At 64.1% G+C, this 19,437-nt stretch overlaps 1 protein-coding gene across 2 annotated transcripts in view; it reads left to right on the forward strand.

Annotated features, from left to right (window-relative positions):
• ERBB3 (erb-b2 receptor tyrosine kinase 3) overlaps nt 1–19,437 on the forward strand; it is a 35,169-nt gene that overhangs the window by 4,383 nt on the left and 11,349 nt on the right. For both annotated transcript variants that reach the window (XM_077838651.1, XM_077838653.1), the window contains 8 exons: nt 9,925–10,076; nt 12,380–12,566; nt 15,216–15,341; nt 16,452–16,517; nt 17,119–17,237; nt 17,546–17,687; nt 18,168–18,281; nt 18,526–18,646. In XM_077838651.1, the coding sequence (XP_077694777.1) occupies nt 9,925–10,076; nt 12,380–12,566; nt 15,216–15,341; nt 16,452–16,517; nt 17,119–17,237; nt 17,546–17,687; nt 18,168–18,281; nt 18,526–18,646 (1,027 nt within the window). Of the gene's footprint in view, nt 1–9,924; nt 10,077–12,379; nt 12,567–15,215; nt 15,342–16,451; nt 16,518–17,118; nt 17,238–17,545; nt 17,688–18,167; nt 18,282–18,525; nt 18,647–19,437 lie in introns of those variants that run through there.

Raw genomic sequence — 19,437 nt, forward strand, 5'->3', positions numbered from 1 at the left:
CTTTCTCCACACTCTCGTCGTGATTTTATAGCCCTCTATCCTATCTCTCCTTAGTCATCTCTTTTCCAAGCTGAAAAGTCCCAGTCTTATTAATCTCTCCTCATACGGCAGCCGTTCCAGACCCCTTTTGTTGCCCTTTTCTGAACCTTTTCCAATTCCAATATATCTCTTTTGAGATGGGGCGACCATATCTGCATGCAGTATTCAGGGTATGGGCATCCCATGGATTTAAAGAGAAGCAATAGGCTATTTCCTGTCTTATTATCTGTCCCTTTCCGAATGATTCCCAGCGTTCTGTTCACTTTTCTGGCGGCCGCTGCCCACGGAGTGGATGTTTTCAGAGAACTCTCCACACTGACACCAAGATCTCCTTCTTGAGTGGTGACAGCTAATTTAGACCCCATCATTGTATGTGTAGAGCTGGGATGATGTTTTCCAATGTTCATTACTTTGCATTTATCAACATTGAATTTCATCTGCCATTTTGTGGCCCCATCACCCAGTTCTGAGAGATCCCTTTGTAGCTCTTCGCAGTCTGCCTGGGATGTAACTATCTTGAGTATTTTGTATCATCTGCAAATTTTGCCACCTCACTGTTTACCCCTTTTTCCAGATCGTTTATGAATATGTTGAATCGTCCTGGGCCCAGTGCAGACCCCTGGGGACACCACTATTTACCTCTCTCCATTCTGGAAACGACCATTTATTCCAACCCTTTGTTTCCTATCTTTTAACCAAGTGGTTCTCAAAGCCGGTCCACCGCTTGTTCAGGGAAAGCCCCTGGCGGGCCGGACCAGATTGTTTACCTGCCGCATCCGCAGTTTCGGCCGATCGCGGCTCCCACTGGCCGCGGTTCGCTGCTCCAGGCCAATGAGGGCTGCGGGAAGGGCAGCCAACTCGTCCCTTGGCCCACGCCGCTTCCCGCAGCCCCCATTGGCCCGGAGCAGCGAACCGCGGCCAGTGGGAGCCGCGATCGGATGAACCTGCGGACGCAGCAGGTAGACAAACCGGTCCAGCGCGCCAGGGGCTTTCCCTGAACAAGCAGCAGACTGACTTTGAGAACCACTGTTTTAACCAGTTACTGATCCACGAGAGAACCTTCCCTCTTATCCCACGACTGCTCACTCTTCTTAAGAGCCTTTGGTGAGGGCCCTGGTCAAAGGCTTTCTGAAAATCTAAGTACACTATATCCACTGGATCCCCCTTGTCCACATGCTTGTTGGCCCCCCGCAAAGAATTCTAGTAGATGGGTGAGGCATGATTTCCCTTGACAAAAACCATGTTGACTCTTCCCCATTTCCAGCGGGCACAGTCTCCGTATGGACCCAGGGCCAGTCCCTCCAGCTCTCTGCCCAGTGTCTGTCCAGGGCCCAGCACCATGGGGCCCCTGGGGGCTCTGACTGTCCGGCTGGTGTCTGTACAGTTACAGAGCAGCGGCCGTGGCTGATTGCGTAGCGGGGTGGATCTGCTGCAGGGCAGGGTCGTTCTCTGTAGCACCGTGGGGTTAATACTCTTCGGGCTCTGCCGTTAACCGTCCCAAGCAGTTGGTCTCCTGGCACCTGGCAAGTTCCCTGGCTTTCCTTATGCCACCTTGAGTTCCTTCGTGGGTCCTTTATCACTGAACCCCTCCAATCTCGCCTTTCGGCTCAGAGGCAGAGTCCAAAAGCTCTCCTGAAAGGAAGTGAACGCCCAGCCGTTGTTTTGAAGCCCAGCAAGGAAAACAGCAAGACAGGTGGCCAGAGAAGTGACTAATTGCAGGGCAAACACCCGGGCTGCGTGTGGGTTCTCTCCCCGCGGATTCTCTCCAGGTGGATTTCAAAGATGGCTAAGACCCAGCCTGGCTCTGTTCTGTGAATGTCCCATTTGCACCAGGAAATGATTTCTAATTTATTATGGGTGTTAAAGTAGGGCCTAGGGGATCCGGCTGAGATTGGTGCCCCAACGTGCCGGGCACTGCCAGACCCACAGTGTGAGATGGTCCCTGCCCCAAGGAGCTTCCAGTTGGCATAGGCAAGGCAGGCAGGAAACAGTTTCACACATAGGGAAACTGAGGCAGGAGAGTGGCGGTAATGAGCCCAGGGCTCCTGCCCAGGGGAGGCAGGAGATGGAGTGGGGGCCCTGTTCTGTGGGACAGGGGCAGAACCCCGGTCAGGTGCCACAGGGGATTTGTCTGATCTGGATCTCACGTGTGTTGAGTTTGTCGGGCAACCATCTGGCTGAGCGGTGGGTGTGTCGGGCTGTGTGGGTGTTTGGGCTCAGCTGGGTCGCAGAGCCAGGCCTAGCTCCCGATCTCTCTCTCTGTCTCTTTTTTTCCTCGCCTTTATCTGGTTTTCGTTCAGCTTCTGCAGCTCCTGCGTGCGACTCAGAGCCCAGGCCGGGAACTCCCCCCATCCCCTCCCGCCAAGCACCCGGGCTTTATCTGGGGCCAGGACATGGTGTTTCCCTCTGTAGCTCTTTTGTTCCTCGCTGGTAGCTGCTCTGACAAGCAAGATTTTTTTCAAAAGCCCCTAATGGGCCGGAGCCTGGGAATGAAAAGCCAGCCCCACGCCCAGGCGGGGTGAGCGGATAAAGGCGCCCCATTGTGTAACCACGACAGCCGTGGAACTGAAGGGGGCACAGGGTCGGGACCCCCAGCCTGGCTGCCCAGGGCTGTCGGCAACTCAGCCCCAACCCCCTGTGACAGCACCGCTCCTGGCTGTGGGACCAGGACTCCTGGGTTCTCTTCCTGGCTCGGGGAGGGGAGTGGGATCTAGTGGTTAGAGCAGGGAAGGGCTGGGAGCCAGGACTCCTAGATTCTATTTCCACCTCTGCTACTGCCTCTCTGCCAGTCATGTCCCCCTGCTGTGCCTCAGTTTCCCCTCTTAGTGGAAGTCTTTGCTGGCTGCCCCCTCCTTCCCACAGCTTCCTCCTGATACTCCCCCCCCACACACACTCACCAGAGGGGGCTCTGGTGGGGGCAGTAGCAGGAGCTGCCCACCCAGCTCAAGGGCATCTGTACAACCTGGTGGTGAAAATGCCAGGGGCTCACAGTCCCTGGTCTGCACAATCCCTTGGCTACTGCCCGGTGGGTCATGGTGGTTCTTGTTCCACGGAGCCCACAGCCCCCATCAGACACAACTCCCCACACCGGGATATTTCACCTGCGCAGTCGTTTACTTCCTAGTATCCAGCCTCACTTCTTCCCCCCATGCTCACCCCGTGGCTCCCTGCGATCCCCCTGCACGCCCAGCTGCTCTGGGGCTCTCTGGGCATCGGCTGCAGGCTTCAGCTGCCGTGGGGCTGGGCTCGGTGCGTTCCCAGCATGTGCAGCTCGCTGATAACACACGGCAGCTCGAGCTCTCACCCGCCACCCTGGGCACGTTGACACGGGTTCTCTGCTCTGCTGCTGGCTGGGTTCGAGGGACCGTTCGGAGACACAGCTCCGCCAGGGGGGGTGGAGGGTCAGCCAGAGCCGCCGACCTCTGCGGGGGTCCACCCCCCACTTGGAGTTTGGAACAAAGTCCCCGCCCCAGAACTCCCACCAGCAGAGGACTTGCCAGGCTGGATCGGAACCCAGGTCCACCCAGCCCAGGGCCAGGCTCTGATGCTGGGCAGCGCCAGGCCAGAGCAAATCAGACGAAGATCGAACGTGTGACGACCCGAATGCTCCTGGTTTGGGGGGGAGCGGGGGGGAATGTGATCAAAGGGGAAGTTGCTAGAGCTCAGTGACCCCCCCCCCACAACGAAACGTTAAGTCCCTGCCCCGTTGATTGTTACGTGTGTCCCGTCAGGCCTGGCGCTGCCCAGACAACAGGAGTCAGGCCCCAGCCCCAAGAGCGGAGAAGCCAAGGGCTCGGCTTCTCTCCCGTTAGCCCCTCCCCGGCTCCCCTGCACCTGCCAGGCTGGAGACGGAAAGAAACGAAGGACGTGCCCATGGCCTGAGCTCGCCCTGTGCTGGGGGGACCTTGGGGGACCCTGCCCTCGGCTGCAGGCCCATTGGGTGCAAGGGGAGTCCTGGATCAGACCCTAGCTGCAGGAATTTTGCTGCCAGCCCCACCCTGTGTGAACCCAGCTGCCTGTCAATCAAAAGCAGCAGCCCCCCCCTTCTCTGCCATCCTCCGCTTCCCACCAGGAACCCTCTCCGGACCATTCGCTTGCCAGTGGCCTGAATCCCGACTCTGGATGTCCTGCCCCAGGTCTCCTCGCCCGCTGTCTTCTCCACCCTGCCCGGTTTGATCCCCAGTGCTTGGCTGCCACCTCTGCTCCCGCCCGCGGGCCAGAAGGGAGGCGTCAATTTCACGGTGTGCAACGCACCATGGAAGTGACCTGGGTGCCCCCGCAGGCTTCCCACCCCGGAGTCCCCTGCGTGGAGTTGCACTGCCCGGCCCAGAAGCAGGGATGGGGGACAGTTTGCTTAGATTGACCCTCCCCCCACCCCAGCTCTAATCCCCCCTCAGCCAGTCGGGGCCCAGGACACCCCCGGGACGTTGGACGGGAAGCTGCAGCTCACGCTTTGTAAAACGTTCAAGGGACACTGACGTGTTAAAAATAACTCCTCTCTGGGCTGCTCCCCGGCCTTTGCTTTTCCCGTCTTGCTAGTTTCTTGTCCTGCTGAGACCTGAGCAGGGAGGTTGGCGCTCTTCCTTGTGGGCCGTTGTCCAGTGGCCAGGGGAGAAAGGGACTTGGGGACTCGGACTCCTGGATCCTTTCGCAACTCTGGGAGGGGATTGGGGCCTAGGGGGTTAGAGCAGAGGGGCTGGGAGTCAGGACGCCTGGGTTCTTTTCCTAGTGCTGCTGCTGACCCGACACACAAGCCCTTTGGCGAGTCCCTGCACCCTGCTGTGCCTCAGTTTCCCCCTCAGCATTGTGGGGGTGGCGACGGTCAGTAGGCTCAGGGCTGGAAGTTTCTGGGGTGTTCAGCCTCTGCGGGAAAAGCAGTGGGAGCTGCCGGGCACGCGGGGATGCCCAGACGCGTACGCCTACCGAGGGTTTGGGGGCTCTTGGGGGGACAGGGGGTTACTCTCCCCCTAGCGGGGCTGACGACTCTGCCTGAGGAGGCAGCTCAAGGAGCCCCTGCAGCCCAGGGCCGGGCCTGGCTGGGTACGTGAAGGAGACTCCGTCCCTTTATGTGTCCAGTTAATGATTTAGCAGCTTTGCTGGCTCTCGCTTTTATTTGGAGTGAAAGCACCTCTGTTCCCAGCCCCCAGGAGCAGCGTCTCTGGGGCTGAGCCAAGCTCCCCGGACCCTGATCTCTCCGCTGGATTGGGCCCGGAGCCGGGTTAGACTGAAAACAGCTGCCAGAGCCCCTGATCCGTGTGCACGGGGGCACCCAGCCTGGCTGGAGCACCTGAACCCGCGTGGCCAATGGACTTTGTGTGGGTGCCCTAGCGGGCTCCGGGCAGGCAGGTTTTCTCTACATCATCAGATCACAAACTTTCAGCTCGAGTCTCCGTCTCTGCTCGCAGGAGGGCAAAGGCTGAAATAGGGTGGGGGAGGGCTGCGGGTCAGGAGTGAGGGGCATCGGCAGATCTGGGGGGAGCCCAGGGCTGGGGTCGCGGGGGGAGCTACTTTCCAGGGCCGAGTCAAACAACACTGCGGTTTCGTGGATTGTTGGGGCCCGACTGGCTGGGCTCGGGGGGGCCCAGATGGGTGATGGGGGCTCAGCCTCTGTTATCCTTGGGCCTTTCGGGGCTGGCGGGGAGACGGTGGTGGCTGCTTGGAGCAGTTTAAAGTGGAGATTGGGGGGTGGGGAGGTTTGTGGATTCCAGGGAATTGATAAAGTGAGGTCAAGCGGTGAATCTGCCGCAGAATTGGGGACAGAACCCAGGAGTCCTGGCGCTCAGCCTCCCCGATCTAACCATTCGACCCCACTGCCCTCCCAGAGCTGGGGACAGAACCCAGGAGTCCTGGCTCCCCGCCCCCACCAGGCTCTCTCTCTGGCTGGTGTCCTGCAGGCCACGTGTTCTGGAGCTGGCCCACCCCACCCCATTTCCATGTGATGGGGAGGGAACGTTTCTGGCATCCCCTGAATGGCCTCCCGCAGGGTCCAGATCCCTCCATTCACTCTGCATCATGGGGGGGAGGACACTGTGTGTGTGTCAGGCCCCCCCTTGCCTGCCCTCTTGGAGTGGTGTGGGGCTGGGAGTGGGGCGTGGCCCAGCCCAGGATTGAGGGGTGGCCGGGGGGCTGCACTCAAAGGAAAGCTGGGGAGGGAGGGGTCAGAGGTTTGATGGATCCTGAGGGGGGGAGCAGGTAACGGGGCCCTTTGTTACCCCACCGCCTGGCTGAGGAGCTGCAGCCTGCGCTAGACACAGGAGACCCCTTTAATGGGGGGCAGTGGGGTGCCCAGGCCCTGGGGGACTGAACCTGCAAGGCAAGGCCTGTCTGTCTGTCCCTGGGGGGGTCTCTCTGTCTGGGGCTGGCCGCTCCCCACAGTGTCCCCTGGACTGACTGGCTGGCCGGGCTCCCTCCCCCACCCAGGGGCCTGGCCCTGCGGGCCCCCCCCCCCCCCGCATGCGGCTGGGAATCTTTTTTTAAACGCCCACCACCCAGCTGCCCGGGGTGGGGGGCGGCTGCCGCCTGTCAGTCACCATGGCCCATCCCCCGCTCCCATTGGGGGGTGGGCCCCCTGTCCGCCCCCCGGCTCCGAGCTGGGGTCATCAGAACCGAGTTAAAGGCGCTTTCTTCCCCTGGGCCCCGCCGCGGGGGAGAGGGGCTTGCATTTTTCTGGTGTCCCCCCTGCCCAGTGAGGCGGGGGGGCGGGGGGGCTATTGGGGGAGACAGAATAGCCTGGAGGGGAATCCAGCAAAGGGCTAAAAAATCCCTGGAGCCCCTCAGGGCAGCAGAGCACAAAGGGTTAAAACACCAGCCATGTCTGGGGGGTGGGGCAGCAACTGGGGCTCTTGCCTTCCTGCCCCATCCGCACCCGACTCCCACCCCACAGCGACGAAAGGTCCCATTCCCTGCCCCCCCTGAGCAAGCCAGATCCCTGGGGCCAGATGGGAGCCGGCGCCCCCCAGAGGGGAAAGGCCCCATGCCCCATTCCCCGCCCCCGTGAGCCAGTCAGCCCCCCACCCTGGGGCCGGATGGGAGCCAGCCCCCCCAAGAGGGGAAAGGCCCAGGGCCCCATTCCCCAAGCTGCTCACTCCTGTGACAAGGGGGCAGGGGGCTTATGGGGGGGCCAAGAGGAGGAGTGGGGGGCTGTGCTTGGATGCTCCTCCTGAGCCGCAGGCATCACCGGGGCATCCGCCCCACCCCTGTCTCCCCCAGCCCCCTGGGGGGGTCCCGCTCTATCCACCTCCTCTGGTGCTAGCCCTCTGTGCTGAAACACGCCTCTCCTGGCGGCTGGGGGGGCCGGGAAGGGGGGCCCTTATCTCAGCCCGGAGACAAAGACCCTATTTAACACAGGCTGTCTGAGTCTCGTCTGGCCCCTTGGTACCGGCCTTGGACTGGGCCAGCAGGAAGGACTCGGGGGGCGGGGGGGGCTGGGCTGGCCAGGGAAGCCAGGAGCGTCCCCCGAACGACTCCCCCAGCCTTTATCGGGCAGGAAGGGCCGGGTGCTGTCTGGCTGATGGGCCTGTACCCTGGCCTGGAGCCTCCTGTCTGGACCCGGGCTGGGGGGGGTGATGGGGGGAGCGGCTCCTTGCCTGAGCCTGGCTCCGAATGCCACTGGACCTGGCGGGGGGGCGGGGGCTCTTGTAGCCCCCCCATTGCTGAGCTGGCGGGCACTGCCCCGGCCTGTGGGGATAGAGGGGGATGAGCGGGGGTGTGGAATAGTGGGGGGCTGTTGGAGGGGGGTTGCTGGGGGGGGTTGGGGGTGGTGCTTGGGGTGTAGGGGGGCATTTGCCAGGAATGGGCCTAGGGGGGCTGTCTGGAGGGCTCTTGGGTGGGGTTTAGGGGGCTATTTGGGGTGCCGTGGAGCTTTGGTGGTGCTCTGTGGTGGGGTTGCACTGGGGGGCAGCAGAAGCACAAAGGGTTTGGCAGGATCTGCCCCCAGTGGCTGGCCACATGCCCGGGGGGGGTGGGGGGGCATTTCTCCTGACTCCTCCCCCCCCCAGGTGCAGGGACAGGAATCTCTGGGGGGTGGGGAGGAGCAGGGATGCCCCCACACTGTAAACAGAAGGGGGGCAGGGATCACCCCTCTGGGAGGGGCAAAGTGGGCAGGGATCACCCCCCCAGGGGGCTCGGGGGCTCTGGGAATCGGATGTAAGGGGGCAGCCCCCCCAGGAGCTGATGGCTGGAGCTGTTCCTGGTGGGCGGTGCTCCCCTCCCCACGGATAATCCCCCTATTGTAAAGGCAGAACATGCCTGGGGCCCTTCCCCCCCCCTTTCCCTTGGCCGCACAAAGGGCCCCTCGGAGCCTGGGGAGCAGATACGCCCCAAATCTGCAAGGCGGCTGCATCCTGCTGGGCCGGGCACAATGGAGCCCCTGTGCATCCCCCGCCCCCTCCCTGGAGCTGGCAGGGCCGCCCGGCCCCCAGCCCAAAGGGCCGATTCTTCTGCACTTGGGGGGGAGGCAGGGGGGGAGGTGGCATCTGACCTTTGCAGGGACTGTCAGAGATGATGGAAAGTTCAGCTGGGCGGGGGGAGGCTGAGGGGGTTGGGGGGCAGTGATGGGGGTGGGGTGGAGAGAGAAAGGGGGGCAGGAGATGGGGTGGGGAGGGCAGGGCGTGGGGGGTGAGGGGCAGAGGCTTGGGGGGGAGGGGAGGAGAGGAGAGAGGAAGGGGGGCAGGGAGTTGTGGGGGGGGGTTGTAATGAACCCACAATAAAACGGAGGGAACGGGGGTGCCTGGGCTTCCCTTCGATTCTGTCCCAGCCAAGAGCTGGACGCGGCTCCCAGCTCTGGCTCTAACCACTGGCCCTGCTGCCCTGCCCGTGCTGGGAGCAGAGCCCGGCACCCAGGCCCGGGCTGGAGGCCGCGGCCGGGCTCCGGGGTGTCTCTGACTCGGGCCGGGTGCCCCCAGCCAGGGCTGCTCGAGCTGCGTGACGCCGGCCGGCAGCGCCCAGCCCTGGGGGCGCGCGAGGCGGGTTGGTTGTTTGCTCCCTTGCACAAGAAGCGCCCGGGCCGGTTCGGCACCCCCCGGGGAGTGGGGAAAGCTCGCGGGATTTGGGAGGCGCCGATCTCGCCCCTCTGCAGCCGGGACCCAGGGGTGAGGGGCCTGCGTTCGAGCCCACCGCACAGCAGGGGAGGTCGGGCCCAGAGAGGCGCCCACGGACGCGCCCCCTGTCTGTGGCCGCCCTGGCAAGTGAACCCAGGTGTCCTGGGTGCCAAGGCTGGTGCCCTCCCCGTGCTCCGTCCGCCTGAGCAGTGCCCGGGAAGGACGGTGGGTGGCAGAGGCCGGGGGCAGATGGCCTGGGCCGGGAGCGCGGGAGCCGTTGCGGGAGGCAGCTCGTGGGCCTTGGCCGCATGGCGAGGCAGGATCAGGTCCATCACCCGCTTGGCTGACGTGCCCCCTAGCTCCTGCCGCCTGCTGGCATCGGCTGCCCCCTGGCCACATCCCAAGCGCTGCCTCCCCCGGCTGGTGTCACAATGGAGCTTTTCTGGTGCTGCGAGAGGGAGGGGAATGGCTCCTCATTTGTTTACCTGCAGGAGGGTGGGGCTGGGTCCCTGGGTTGGTTGGCAAAGGCCCAGAAAGGGCCTGGCTGGGAGTATCCGCTGAAAGGCAGCCAGGGAAGGAGGGTTGGGGGCACCCAGCGAAATGGAGGGGGAAAGAGCAGCCCAGCCAGCCCCTCCCCTCCCCCCGACTGCTTTCTGTCCTGGCGTGAGATTGAGCAGCCAGGCCTGGTGCTGAAGAGAATGGCCGTTGCAACAGTGTTTCCCCCCTAGGGAGCTGCCCGGCAGCGTCCTGCCAGGAGGGGCTCAGCAGGCGGGTTGTGAGCGGGGTGGGGGGCAAGTGTGTGATTAACCCTTCTGTGGCTCTCACGCCCGTGCGTTCCTCGTTGCAGTGTGTGCGGGGACCCTGAACGGGCTGAGCGTGACGGGCGATGCCCAGCACCAGTACCAGACGCTGCACAAGATGTACAACAATTGCGAGATCGTCATGGGCAACCTGGAGATTGTGCTGATCGACCACAGCCAGAACCTGTCCTTCCTGCAGGTGAGGGCGGGGGCTGTGCCGCCTGGCGAGGGGAGACGGGCACGGCCGGGTGGAGAAGGGGGTGCTGTGGATGAAAGGGTGCTTTGCTCTCTCCTCCCTCCCATCCCGTCTGCCTGCCAGGTGGGAATCTTTACTCACCCGGCCTGCTTTCCCGTGCCAGCTGGCGACCTGCTCTGACATGCCCGGCTGGCAGCACGGGACCGGGCGGGAGCAGGCGTGCCGCCCCCCGCCCCGTGCTGTGCCATGCAGGGGGCCAGGAGGGAGGGCGGGGGATCTGGGAGCTCCGGGACCGGGGAGCGTCAGCGTGGGGTGCAGTGGTACAAAAGGCAGAGCTGGGCTCCAGCCCGTTCTCTTGTGCTGCCCTGCGGCTTGGGGACGCAGACATGCTCCGGGGTCGCTGCCTTGGTGAATCTGGCTTAGCACAGCGGGGCCCCAGCCCCCTGGCAGCCCGGAGCTTGTCCCCGCTGGTGGGAGCGGGCGGTTCAGACTCCAAACTGCCCTGGGAGCAATCAGGCCGGGTTGGGGCCACCCGTGTGCCGTGGGATTGGAAGAGCACACGGGCAAGTGCAAACGTCCGGACACACGTGTGTGCAAGCAGGGATACATGTGCAAATCCTCTCAGGTGCAGGTTGTCGCCCGGGCACGGGGATCACGCAGGCGTGAACTTAGGGACTTCCAAGGCCCTGGCGGTTTGACCGCTGCTCCTGGGGGCACGGGGGGGCGGGGCGGAGGGGGCAGCGCCAGGATCAGCCAGGTTCGGAGTGCAGAGACCCGGAGCTTCTGGGACACCCGCCAGCCCCAAAGCGCTTCGTCTCCGTCCCCTTGTATTGAAACCCCCCCTCAACCCACAGAGCTGGGCCCCAGAACAGGAAAACAGGTGAATTCTTGGAGCCTCTGGGCCTTGTCTGCTCCGGGGGGACGGGGTGAGCTGCATTGGTGTAAAAAACCCTTTTGAAATGGATCTTTCATGGCCCACAGCTGGGCAGATGCTACTGGTACCAGTGAGAATTCGGAGCCCAATATGCTTAATGCACCGTCACTTAGATGGGGAAGAATCACGCAAGCCGTTAAGGTTACACAGCACACATCTTTCCCCTACGCCTCGGCTTCTCAAGCATCAACCCTCAGTAACTATGTTGGCCTTACGCAGTATCCTGAGTGGCAAACAAAGCAGGCCGAGCTACCAGTCCTAGAGGGAGACTTTACTTTTTTTCTCTTCTTCCTCCTCGCAGGTACTTGGTCTGTCAAGGGTCCCCTGAAGCAGGGTCTGGTCACCCTGAGCCCTTTTGTTGTAGAATCCTGCCAACATCCCTTGGAGTTGCCCTGAGCCCTCTGTCTTACAATGCCTTCATATGCTAATTGGGGAACTAACTTCACTAATTTACTTTGCTTCGCATTTGTACCATTTTGTTCTCAAAGGAGCCACATGCTCCAGAACTTGTAGGCATGTATTACTAGTTTTTTCAATTAATATTTTGGAAAGGGGGTGGGGGGGGGGCTGTAGAACAGACACCAGCCAAAGCGCAATCCACGTTTACTCTCCCATCAATCATTCACTTCAGCTTTCAGCACGATGCCATCCAGAGTGGCCATTTTGACCCACGTTAGCTTGCGCCAAGCCCACTGATCGCATGATATTACGTTTTCTTTACTTTGAGAGCTGGTCCCCTGCTGATATATTCCAAAGTTCGATGTTGAAACCATACAGGCTGATGGAGCCGTTTTCAACCATTAATTCCAATGCAGTTTCAGCATTTCCAGTCATTGTTCTCCTCATTGATCTAACACTAAGAGAACCCGGCTCCCAGAATCCTCTCGCAAGTTCAAACCTACCAAGCCGTACCAGACTCTTCCTTGCCACATTCATTCAGATCAGTCACAGCAATTCATAATAATTTGGTGCCGGCCCCAACGCCCCCCCCGGGCGGGGACAAGGCCTTAAGCTGGCAGAGCCCAGAGAGTCTCTTTCCTAGCTGGTAGCTCAGGAGAACTGGAGAGGGAAGCTGACCAGGGCTGGCTGTGATGTGAAGGGGGGCATTGCAAGTTGCACAAATATGCCGGAGGCGTGTCCCCCCGTGTGCGTGTCCCCCCGTGTGTGCGCGTCCCCGTGTGCTCCCGTGTGCGTGCGGGGGACTCTCTCCCCGCTCTGTGAATACACCTGTGCTCCGTCCATCCTGGCGTCCCGCGGCTGGGCAGGGGCGTGCTGCGTTTGGAAGGCCCTGGCCGTGCTGACGCTGGGCGAGGGAGCTTGGAAGGTCTGGGCGCGGTGGGGGCTGACAGCGCTTTCTTCCGCGGCTCTCCAGACCATCCGGGAAGTGACGGGCTACGTCCTCATCGCCATGAACGTCTTCACGTACCTGCCCCTGGGGAACCTGCGCGTCATCCGGGGGACCCAGCTCTACGAGGACAAATACGCCCTCTTCGTGCTGCTGAATTACCACACCAACGGCTCGCATGCCCTCCGCCAGGTGGGGTTCAACCAGCTCACGGGTGAGTCAGCCGGCCCCGCAGGGCTGGCCTGGGGCTCTCCCGCCGCCCCCGGTGGCCACGCCTGACGCGAGTTGGGCAGTTCTCAGCCCACTGCCGAGTGAACGGATAACGTTGCACAAGCCGCGTCTGACGCTAGCCAGCGCCCGGCTGGCGGAGATGCTCGTGGAGCTGCCCCAGCCTCTCTCGAGCTGGCACTCCAGGGCAGGGCGGGGACACGCTGGCAGGAGGCGGGGGCGTGTATGGTGCTGGCTGCACCTACTCTCCGCATAAACACGGTGAGCTCATCCTTGGCCACTGTTCAGATTCGCAGGGGGGAGGAGAGAATCCATTGCAGGCTCCAGGTGACGCATCCCGCCCTGCCAATGCCCCGCAGAGCTTTCCCCCCATGCTGGCAAAATGCAGCCACTTCTGGGGTGGCTGGCGGGAGCTGCTCACAACACCGCTGTGGGGGATCAGAGCAGTGGGCCGCCTTGTCCGGCATCCCCGTCTCCAGGCAGTGGCCAGGACCAATTACTCTGGAGGAAGATGCAAGCAGCCCCAGAGGTTGCAGGGGGGATGTCGGGTAGGTGAATGCATCCCCCGTGTTGGACTTTGGCTGGGCTGATCCCCCTGCTCTTACCCAAAGCACCAGGGGATCCCAAACAACCTGAGCGCTCAGGGCTTCCCTCTGGGTCAGACCCGCTCTGGGGTGAGCTCAGTGCTGGGACGATGCCCCCCGAGGCTGAGGTCACGTGTTTATCTGCAGGACCAGCAGCTCACGCGCACCAGCCCCCACTTACCTATTCTAGGGTTAGGCTGCTGCCCATCACCAGGGTGTCTGGGCGCCCTCCACATGATAGCAACAGCCAAGTCCCTGTGCCATTCCTTGGGGTCTCTGATTTTGGGGGTCAAGGCTCTGCTTTGGGGAGGACATGGGTGTGGAGTCAGGGTGGAGCATCATTCTTTTGGGGGGGCCTTTCTCAGAGGGGTTCACCAGCGGGGCATTGGCTCTCCGTGCCCCGTTCATGGTGCTTGGCCTGGGTGCCAAGGCGGGGGCCGTGATGGTACCAATCGTAAACTGCTGGGGAGGGGGGGTCCCCAGCATCGTGGAGCTGAGTGTGAGCCAGTGAGCTCCTGTCGCTGCACTCTGTGTCCTGCCCCCAGTCCCTGAGCCCTCCGAGAACACGCCTCTGACCTGTGCCCTCCCGGGGGCTGGGGGGGTGAAAGTCCAGGGGCCAACGGGTGCTTTATGGGCGCTCCTGGCCAATGGGACGGCGGGATGGGTAATCAATCCCCTTATCGGCTCCTAGGCAGGTTTACGAGCGCTTCCCGCCCCCTGATGGGACGGAAGCAGGTGAACAGTTTGGGGCAGAGGCTGCTCCAAGGTCAAATCCACCTTGGCTGTGGGAAGAAGCAGGGTCGGGCTGGGCTGGAGCTGGAAGGAAAACCCGGGGGGGGGGGGTGTGGACGGTGAATCGGCTCTAGGGGGCGCTGTTTAGCAAGGAGCGGGATCAGTTGGGGGCGCTGCCCCCTTGGCGTCAGGGCTGACCCCCATGGCCCAGGATGGGGCTAGGCAGTGCTGTGGGGCGGGGGGGCTCAGGAGGGGGCTAGCGGCTGCTGGGTTGCCTTTCAGGTGAGACAGGACAGAGGTGATGGTGGGAGATCCCCTAGCCAGTGGTCTGAGCGCCGGCCTGCTGCCCCCTCTCCCTGGCTCCACGCCGAACCCCCCTGCGCGTCCGGCTATTCGCTGGACTTCTCCTGGCTTTCTGTCCTGGGCTGTCGGGTAGCAGCGCGGTTAGATGTCATCCCACCCAGGGGTGGCTGCACTCCGGGGTGCGGGGGGAGGGAATGAGCCCTCCTCTGAGCTGCAAAGCTCAGCTGTGGGTCCGCACGCAGCCCTGACCCCTCTCGGACCCGTGGTCAGCCCCACGCCTTGTGTGTAGTTTGCAAAGCCCCCTGGGATACTGGAGAGGAGTTCAAATCAGCAGCCAGGCGCCCTGGCAGCCCGCGGGGGGCTCACGGGTGCCTGGGAGGGGCGTGGATGTTCGACTCCCGGGGGAGCCTGCCGCGGCCCCGTGCGCAGGTGCCAGGAGGGGGAGCCGTGTGCAGGCTGGGGCAGTCCCGGCGGGGCATTCCCATCCCCTGGTGTCCCGGCCTGACCCTCTGGCTGGGCCAGCCTGTTTGCGCTCCAGCCCGAGACGGCATCCTCACCACCCCATGGCAAGCGCCCAGCCTGCCCCGCCCCAACGCTGGGGCTGCCGTCCCCACCCGCCCCGACTCCGGCTGTCAGAACAACCCGGGCTGGGCAGAGCCTCCTGGAGCTGGAAACCCACCCTTGGGTGGGGGACGCTGGCCTCTCCTGCGAGGGGCAGTGGAACGGCCAGCTGTAACCCTCTGCTCCCGGGGTGCCCGGACCCAGGGCTGTGAGTGGGGCTCCATGTGCCCGGCCCCAGACAACCCCCACTTCCGGCTCTGTCCCTCCCCTGCCACGGGGGCACGAGCCCCCTGCTCTGTGGCAGCCCCCACCCTTTGCCTGCCCCCACCCCCCAAATCTACCACCTGGCTTCTGGGCGCTCCCCGAGTCCCAGGGTGGGGGAGGTCAGGGCCGCGGCTCCGCAGGGGGCACTGCCCCAGGGCAGAGCCCGGTCCCAGCGGGTCCTTGCCCTGCAGAGATCTTGGCGGGCGGGGTCGACATCGAGAGGAATGAGCAGTTGTGCCACGTGGACACTATCGAGTGGAGGGACATCATCCGGGACCAGCTGATCGACCCGGTGGTTCGGCAAAATGGCAGGAATTGTGAGTGTGCTGAGGGGGGTGGTCCCAGCCACGGCCCCCACTACCTCTGGCCTGCCGGTGGCGGCCCCCGGGCCCTGGCTCCCCTTGCTCCAGGAATCTTAAGCCCAAGGATCTGGTCCCGAATCGCCCTCCGCGTGCTCTGTCTCCTGCCAAGAGCCCCCCCCCGTGCCCGCTTGGCTCCCCATCTCCCCTCCTCTCTCTCACCCCCGCGGGCTCTGGGTGCCTTTCCGGGGCGCTGCCCTGGGGCTGGTTTGCCCTGGTTTCTGCAGGATGCAGGCAGGGGCCACTGGGGCCGGGGCCAGGCGGGTCCCTTCATGGGCACAGATGTGGTCAATTAACAGGGGCTGGGCAGGGGCTCAGGAATGGTGGGTTCTATTTGCAACTCCGCTACTGACCTGCTGGGCGACCCTGGGCAAGTCATTTGACCCCCGTGCCTCACTTTCCCTTTCCACCCTGGAATCTTAGGGGAAAGGACTGTCCCCTGCTCCCTTTTTGCAGCACCTGGCACAATGGGGCCGCCTGGTCTGAGGTGGGGCCTGCCAGAATCACAAACCAACAGGAAGGCAGAGTCAGGATCCTGCTCCACCCCTGGATGCGTTCAGTTCCCCCCTGTGACGCCTCACCCAGCCCCGCCTTTGCAAATATTAGCCCTCAAGGCCAGTGTCCAAAACTCCTTCCCAAGGCAAACAGGGCCTGGCAGGGCTCCCAGCTGTAGGGAAGAGCTGGTCCAGCCCAGCCTGCCAGAATGAAGAATCGAGGATGCTGCTCTAACCACGAGACCCCACTCCCCTCCCAGAGCCAGGGATAGAACCCAGGAGTCCTGGCTCCCAGTCCCGCCTGCCTCTGCGGGGAGCAGCTCCCCGATGAAGCAGGCGGTGACTGCGGGGCGACCTAGTGCTCATTAGCAAGCTGAGTCTGGGGGGGGTCCAAGCCCTGGGCCGACTTTCCTGTCCCGTGCTGCGGCCCTGCCCATGCGAGGGGCTGGCTTCGGCACCCGCCATCGCAGCCGGCGCCCTGCTCTGCCCACCTGGCCTGCCCCACATGAGGGCACTGGAGCAAGACCCCGTCCCCTCTGCCCCTCTCTGATGCTGGGCGTTTCTCTTCCCCCAGGTGCCCCCTGCCATGAGAGCTGTGACAGACACTGCTGGGGCCCGAACCCAGAGGACTGCCAGAAATGTGGGTACCGGCTTGGAGCCTGCCCAGCGTGGGGGGCGGGCAGCTGGCAGGGCTGGGAGCCAAAGAGGGGGTCTCTGCCTTGCAAAGAGAGACCAGAAAGTTGCAGTCCGGGGGCTGGCTCTGCAGATCTAGTCGGGGGGCTGGGCGGGGTAGCAGTGGGGCTGGGGAGGGGGCAGGGGACCAGCCAGGGGGCTGGGCGGGGTAGCAGCGGGGCCGGGGAGGGGGCAGGGGACTAGCCAGGGGGCCGGGAGGGGGTAGCAGCAGGGCCGGGGAGGGGGCAGGGGACCAGCCAGGGGGCCGGGAGGGGGTAGCAGCGGGGCCAGGGAGGGGGCAGGTATCCCGGGCTTGGGGGAGGTGGGTTTGAATCCCCCTGGGTGGACTGAGGGCTGGGTGGGCTGTGGACACAGGGCTCCCTTTACCCACTCAAGGGGTCCTTCTGGGCCGGGGGGGACAGGGAGGGGACCTGGATCCGGCACCGTTCGTCAGGCTGCTGGGGCTCAGGAGCTGAGCTCATGGGGCCGGAGCGGGGAGGGGGGGGCGGCTCAGAGAGGGCTCAGGCCACCGCCCCCCCCCTCACCCATCTCCTCTGCTCCCCCCTCAGTGACCAAGACCATCTGCGCCCCCCAGTGCAACGGGCGCTGCTTTGGGCACAGCCCCAGCGAGTGCTGCCATGACGAGTGTGCGGGGGGCTGCACCGGCCCCCGCCAGACTGAATGCTTCGTACGTCCCCTGGGGGTCTACGGGGGGGCTGTGCTGGGGGGGGGCTGTGCTGCGGGAGGGGGGCTGAGGGGTCTGTGCTGGGGGGGGGTCTGTGCTGGGGCAGGGGGGCTAGGGGTCTGTACTGGGGGGGGCAGTCTATGCTGGGGGTCTGTGCTGGGGGGGTCTGCCCATGCTGGGGCAGGGGGGTCTGTCTGTGCTGGGGCAGGGGTTTGTCTGTCTGTCTATACCAGGCCGGTGGCAGCGGGGGGGTCTCTGTGTCGGTCCCCGTGGGCTGGGCCGGGGTCCCTGACACTCTGCCCACCCCCCAGGCCTGCCGCCACTTCAACGACAGCGGGGCCTGCGTCCCGCTCTGCCCCCAGCCGCTGATCTACAACAAACTCACCTTCCAGCTGGAGCCCAACCCCGACACCAAGTACCAGTACGGGGGCGTCTGCGTCGCCGAATGCCCACGTGAGCCGGGGCCGGGGGCTCCCCGCGGACGCCCTGATCTCTCCTGGGGCGGGGGGGGGGTTCCCAGCCGTCCTACCCCCCATGAGACCCTTTGCTGGGGGGCGGGGTAACTAAGCCTGGCCCTGTTGTGAGATCCCCTCGCATGGCGGTCTTGTGCCCCTGCTCTGTGCCCCACACCCACCCTTCTGGGGAGGGGAAGTCACTGGGGAATCGTCCTTCCCGGCATGTGCCCCCCCACCAGCCAGGGGTGGCAAAGGGCTTTGCAAAGAGCAGAGTTATTATAGCCCTGTGGGGAAACTGAGGCACCGAGCCAGCTGGGTGCGGCGTGCCTCGAGGGCACAACAACCGGCCTGGCAGAGCTGGGAACAGAATCCAGGAGTCCAGGTTCCCAGACCGCCCCCGCTCCAACCACTAGGCGCTCGGCCCCCACCCCCCTTCCCACTCGTCAGGTCTCGCCTCACCCACTCCCCCTGCCGGCAGATAACTTCGTGGTGGATCAGAGCTCCTGTGTGCGGGCCTGTCCGAAGGACAAGATGGAGGTGGAGAAGAACGGCCTGAAGATGTGTGAGCCGTGCCCTGGACTCTGCCCTAAAGGTATGGAGGGGTGCGGGGCGGCCGTCCAGCCTGGGGCTCATGCTGGTAGAACCCAGGAGTCCTGGCTCCCAGCCCCCCTGCTCATAACTCACTGGACCTGTGGCAGAGGCCAGACAAACTGGTTTGCCCCCCGTGGGGGCTGGATGGTGCGTTGGGCAGCCCTGGCACTTCCATGGTGCCCTGCCCCAGGCGTGGGGTGCGGGTGTGTCGGGTGGCTCATTCCCTCTCCCCTCCTGCCTTCCAGCCTGCGAGGGGACGGGCGTTGGGAACAAATACCAGACTGTCGATTCGAGCAACATCGACGGGTTCATCAACTGCACCAAGATCCGGGGCAACCTGGACTTCCTCATCACGGGGCTGAACGGGTGAGGCTGAGCCCCTCTGCCCGGCACTGCGATGCGCTCCCCTCTGGGGTGGGGCACAGCCGTGATTAACAGGTGCACGGCACCGCTGCCCCGGACCCGCTCTCCCGGCGCTGCGATGCTGCGGCCGGGCTACAGGGCGGGGGGGAACTTGTACCCCTTGGAAGAGCAGAGATTCGGGAGGGGGCATCTGGCCGGGTCGGCAGGTCAAAGGGCAAGGGGGATTTTTAACGGCCCCAGGAGGGCGGGGCTTCGGTTTCATGTCTCATGGGAGAGATGGCGCCCCCTAACCCCACGCTGCGGCCCTGGGGCCAGCACGTAGAGCCAGGGGAGAGCGCCCCCTGCTGAACCCCCATCCCGCTCCCTGCAGCACAGCGCCCCCTAGCGTCCAGCCAGGGGAGAGCGCCCCCTGCTGGCCCCCCGGCTCCCTGCAGCACAGCTCCTCCTAGCGCCCAGCCTGGAGAGGCAGGAGAGAGCGCCCCCTTCTGCCCCCCCGGCTCCCTGCAGCACAGTGCCCCCTAGCGTCCAGCCAGGGAAGAGCGCCCCCTGCTGCCCCCCCCCGGCTCCCTGCAGCACATCGCCCCCTAGCACCCAGCCCGGAGAGGCAGGGGAAAGCTCCCCCTGCTGGCCCCCCAGCCCCCTGCAGCACAGCGCCCCCTAGCGCCCAGCCTGGAGAGGCAGGTGAGAGTGCCCCCTGCTGGCCCCCCAGCTCCCTGCAGCACAGCGCCCCCTAGCGTGCAGCCAGGGAAGAGCCCCCTGGCTCCCTGCAGCACAGCGCCCCCTAGCGCCCAGCC

This window comes from Eretmochelys imbricata, chromosome 20 (genome assembly GCF_965152235.1).
Source record: "Eretmochelys imbricata isolate rEreImb1 chromosome 20, rEreImb1.hap1, whole genome shotgun sequence".
NCBI classification, from domain to species: domain Eukaryota; kingdom Metazoa; phylum Chordata; order Testudines; family Cheloniidae; genus Eretmochelys; species Eretmochelys imbricata.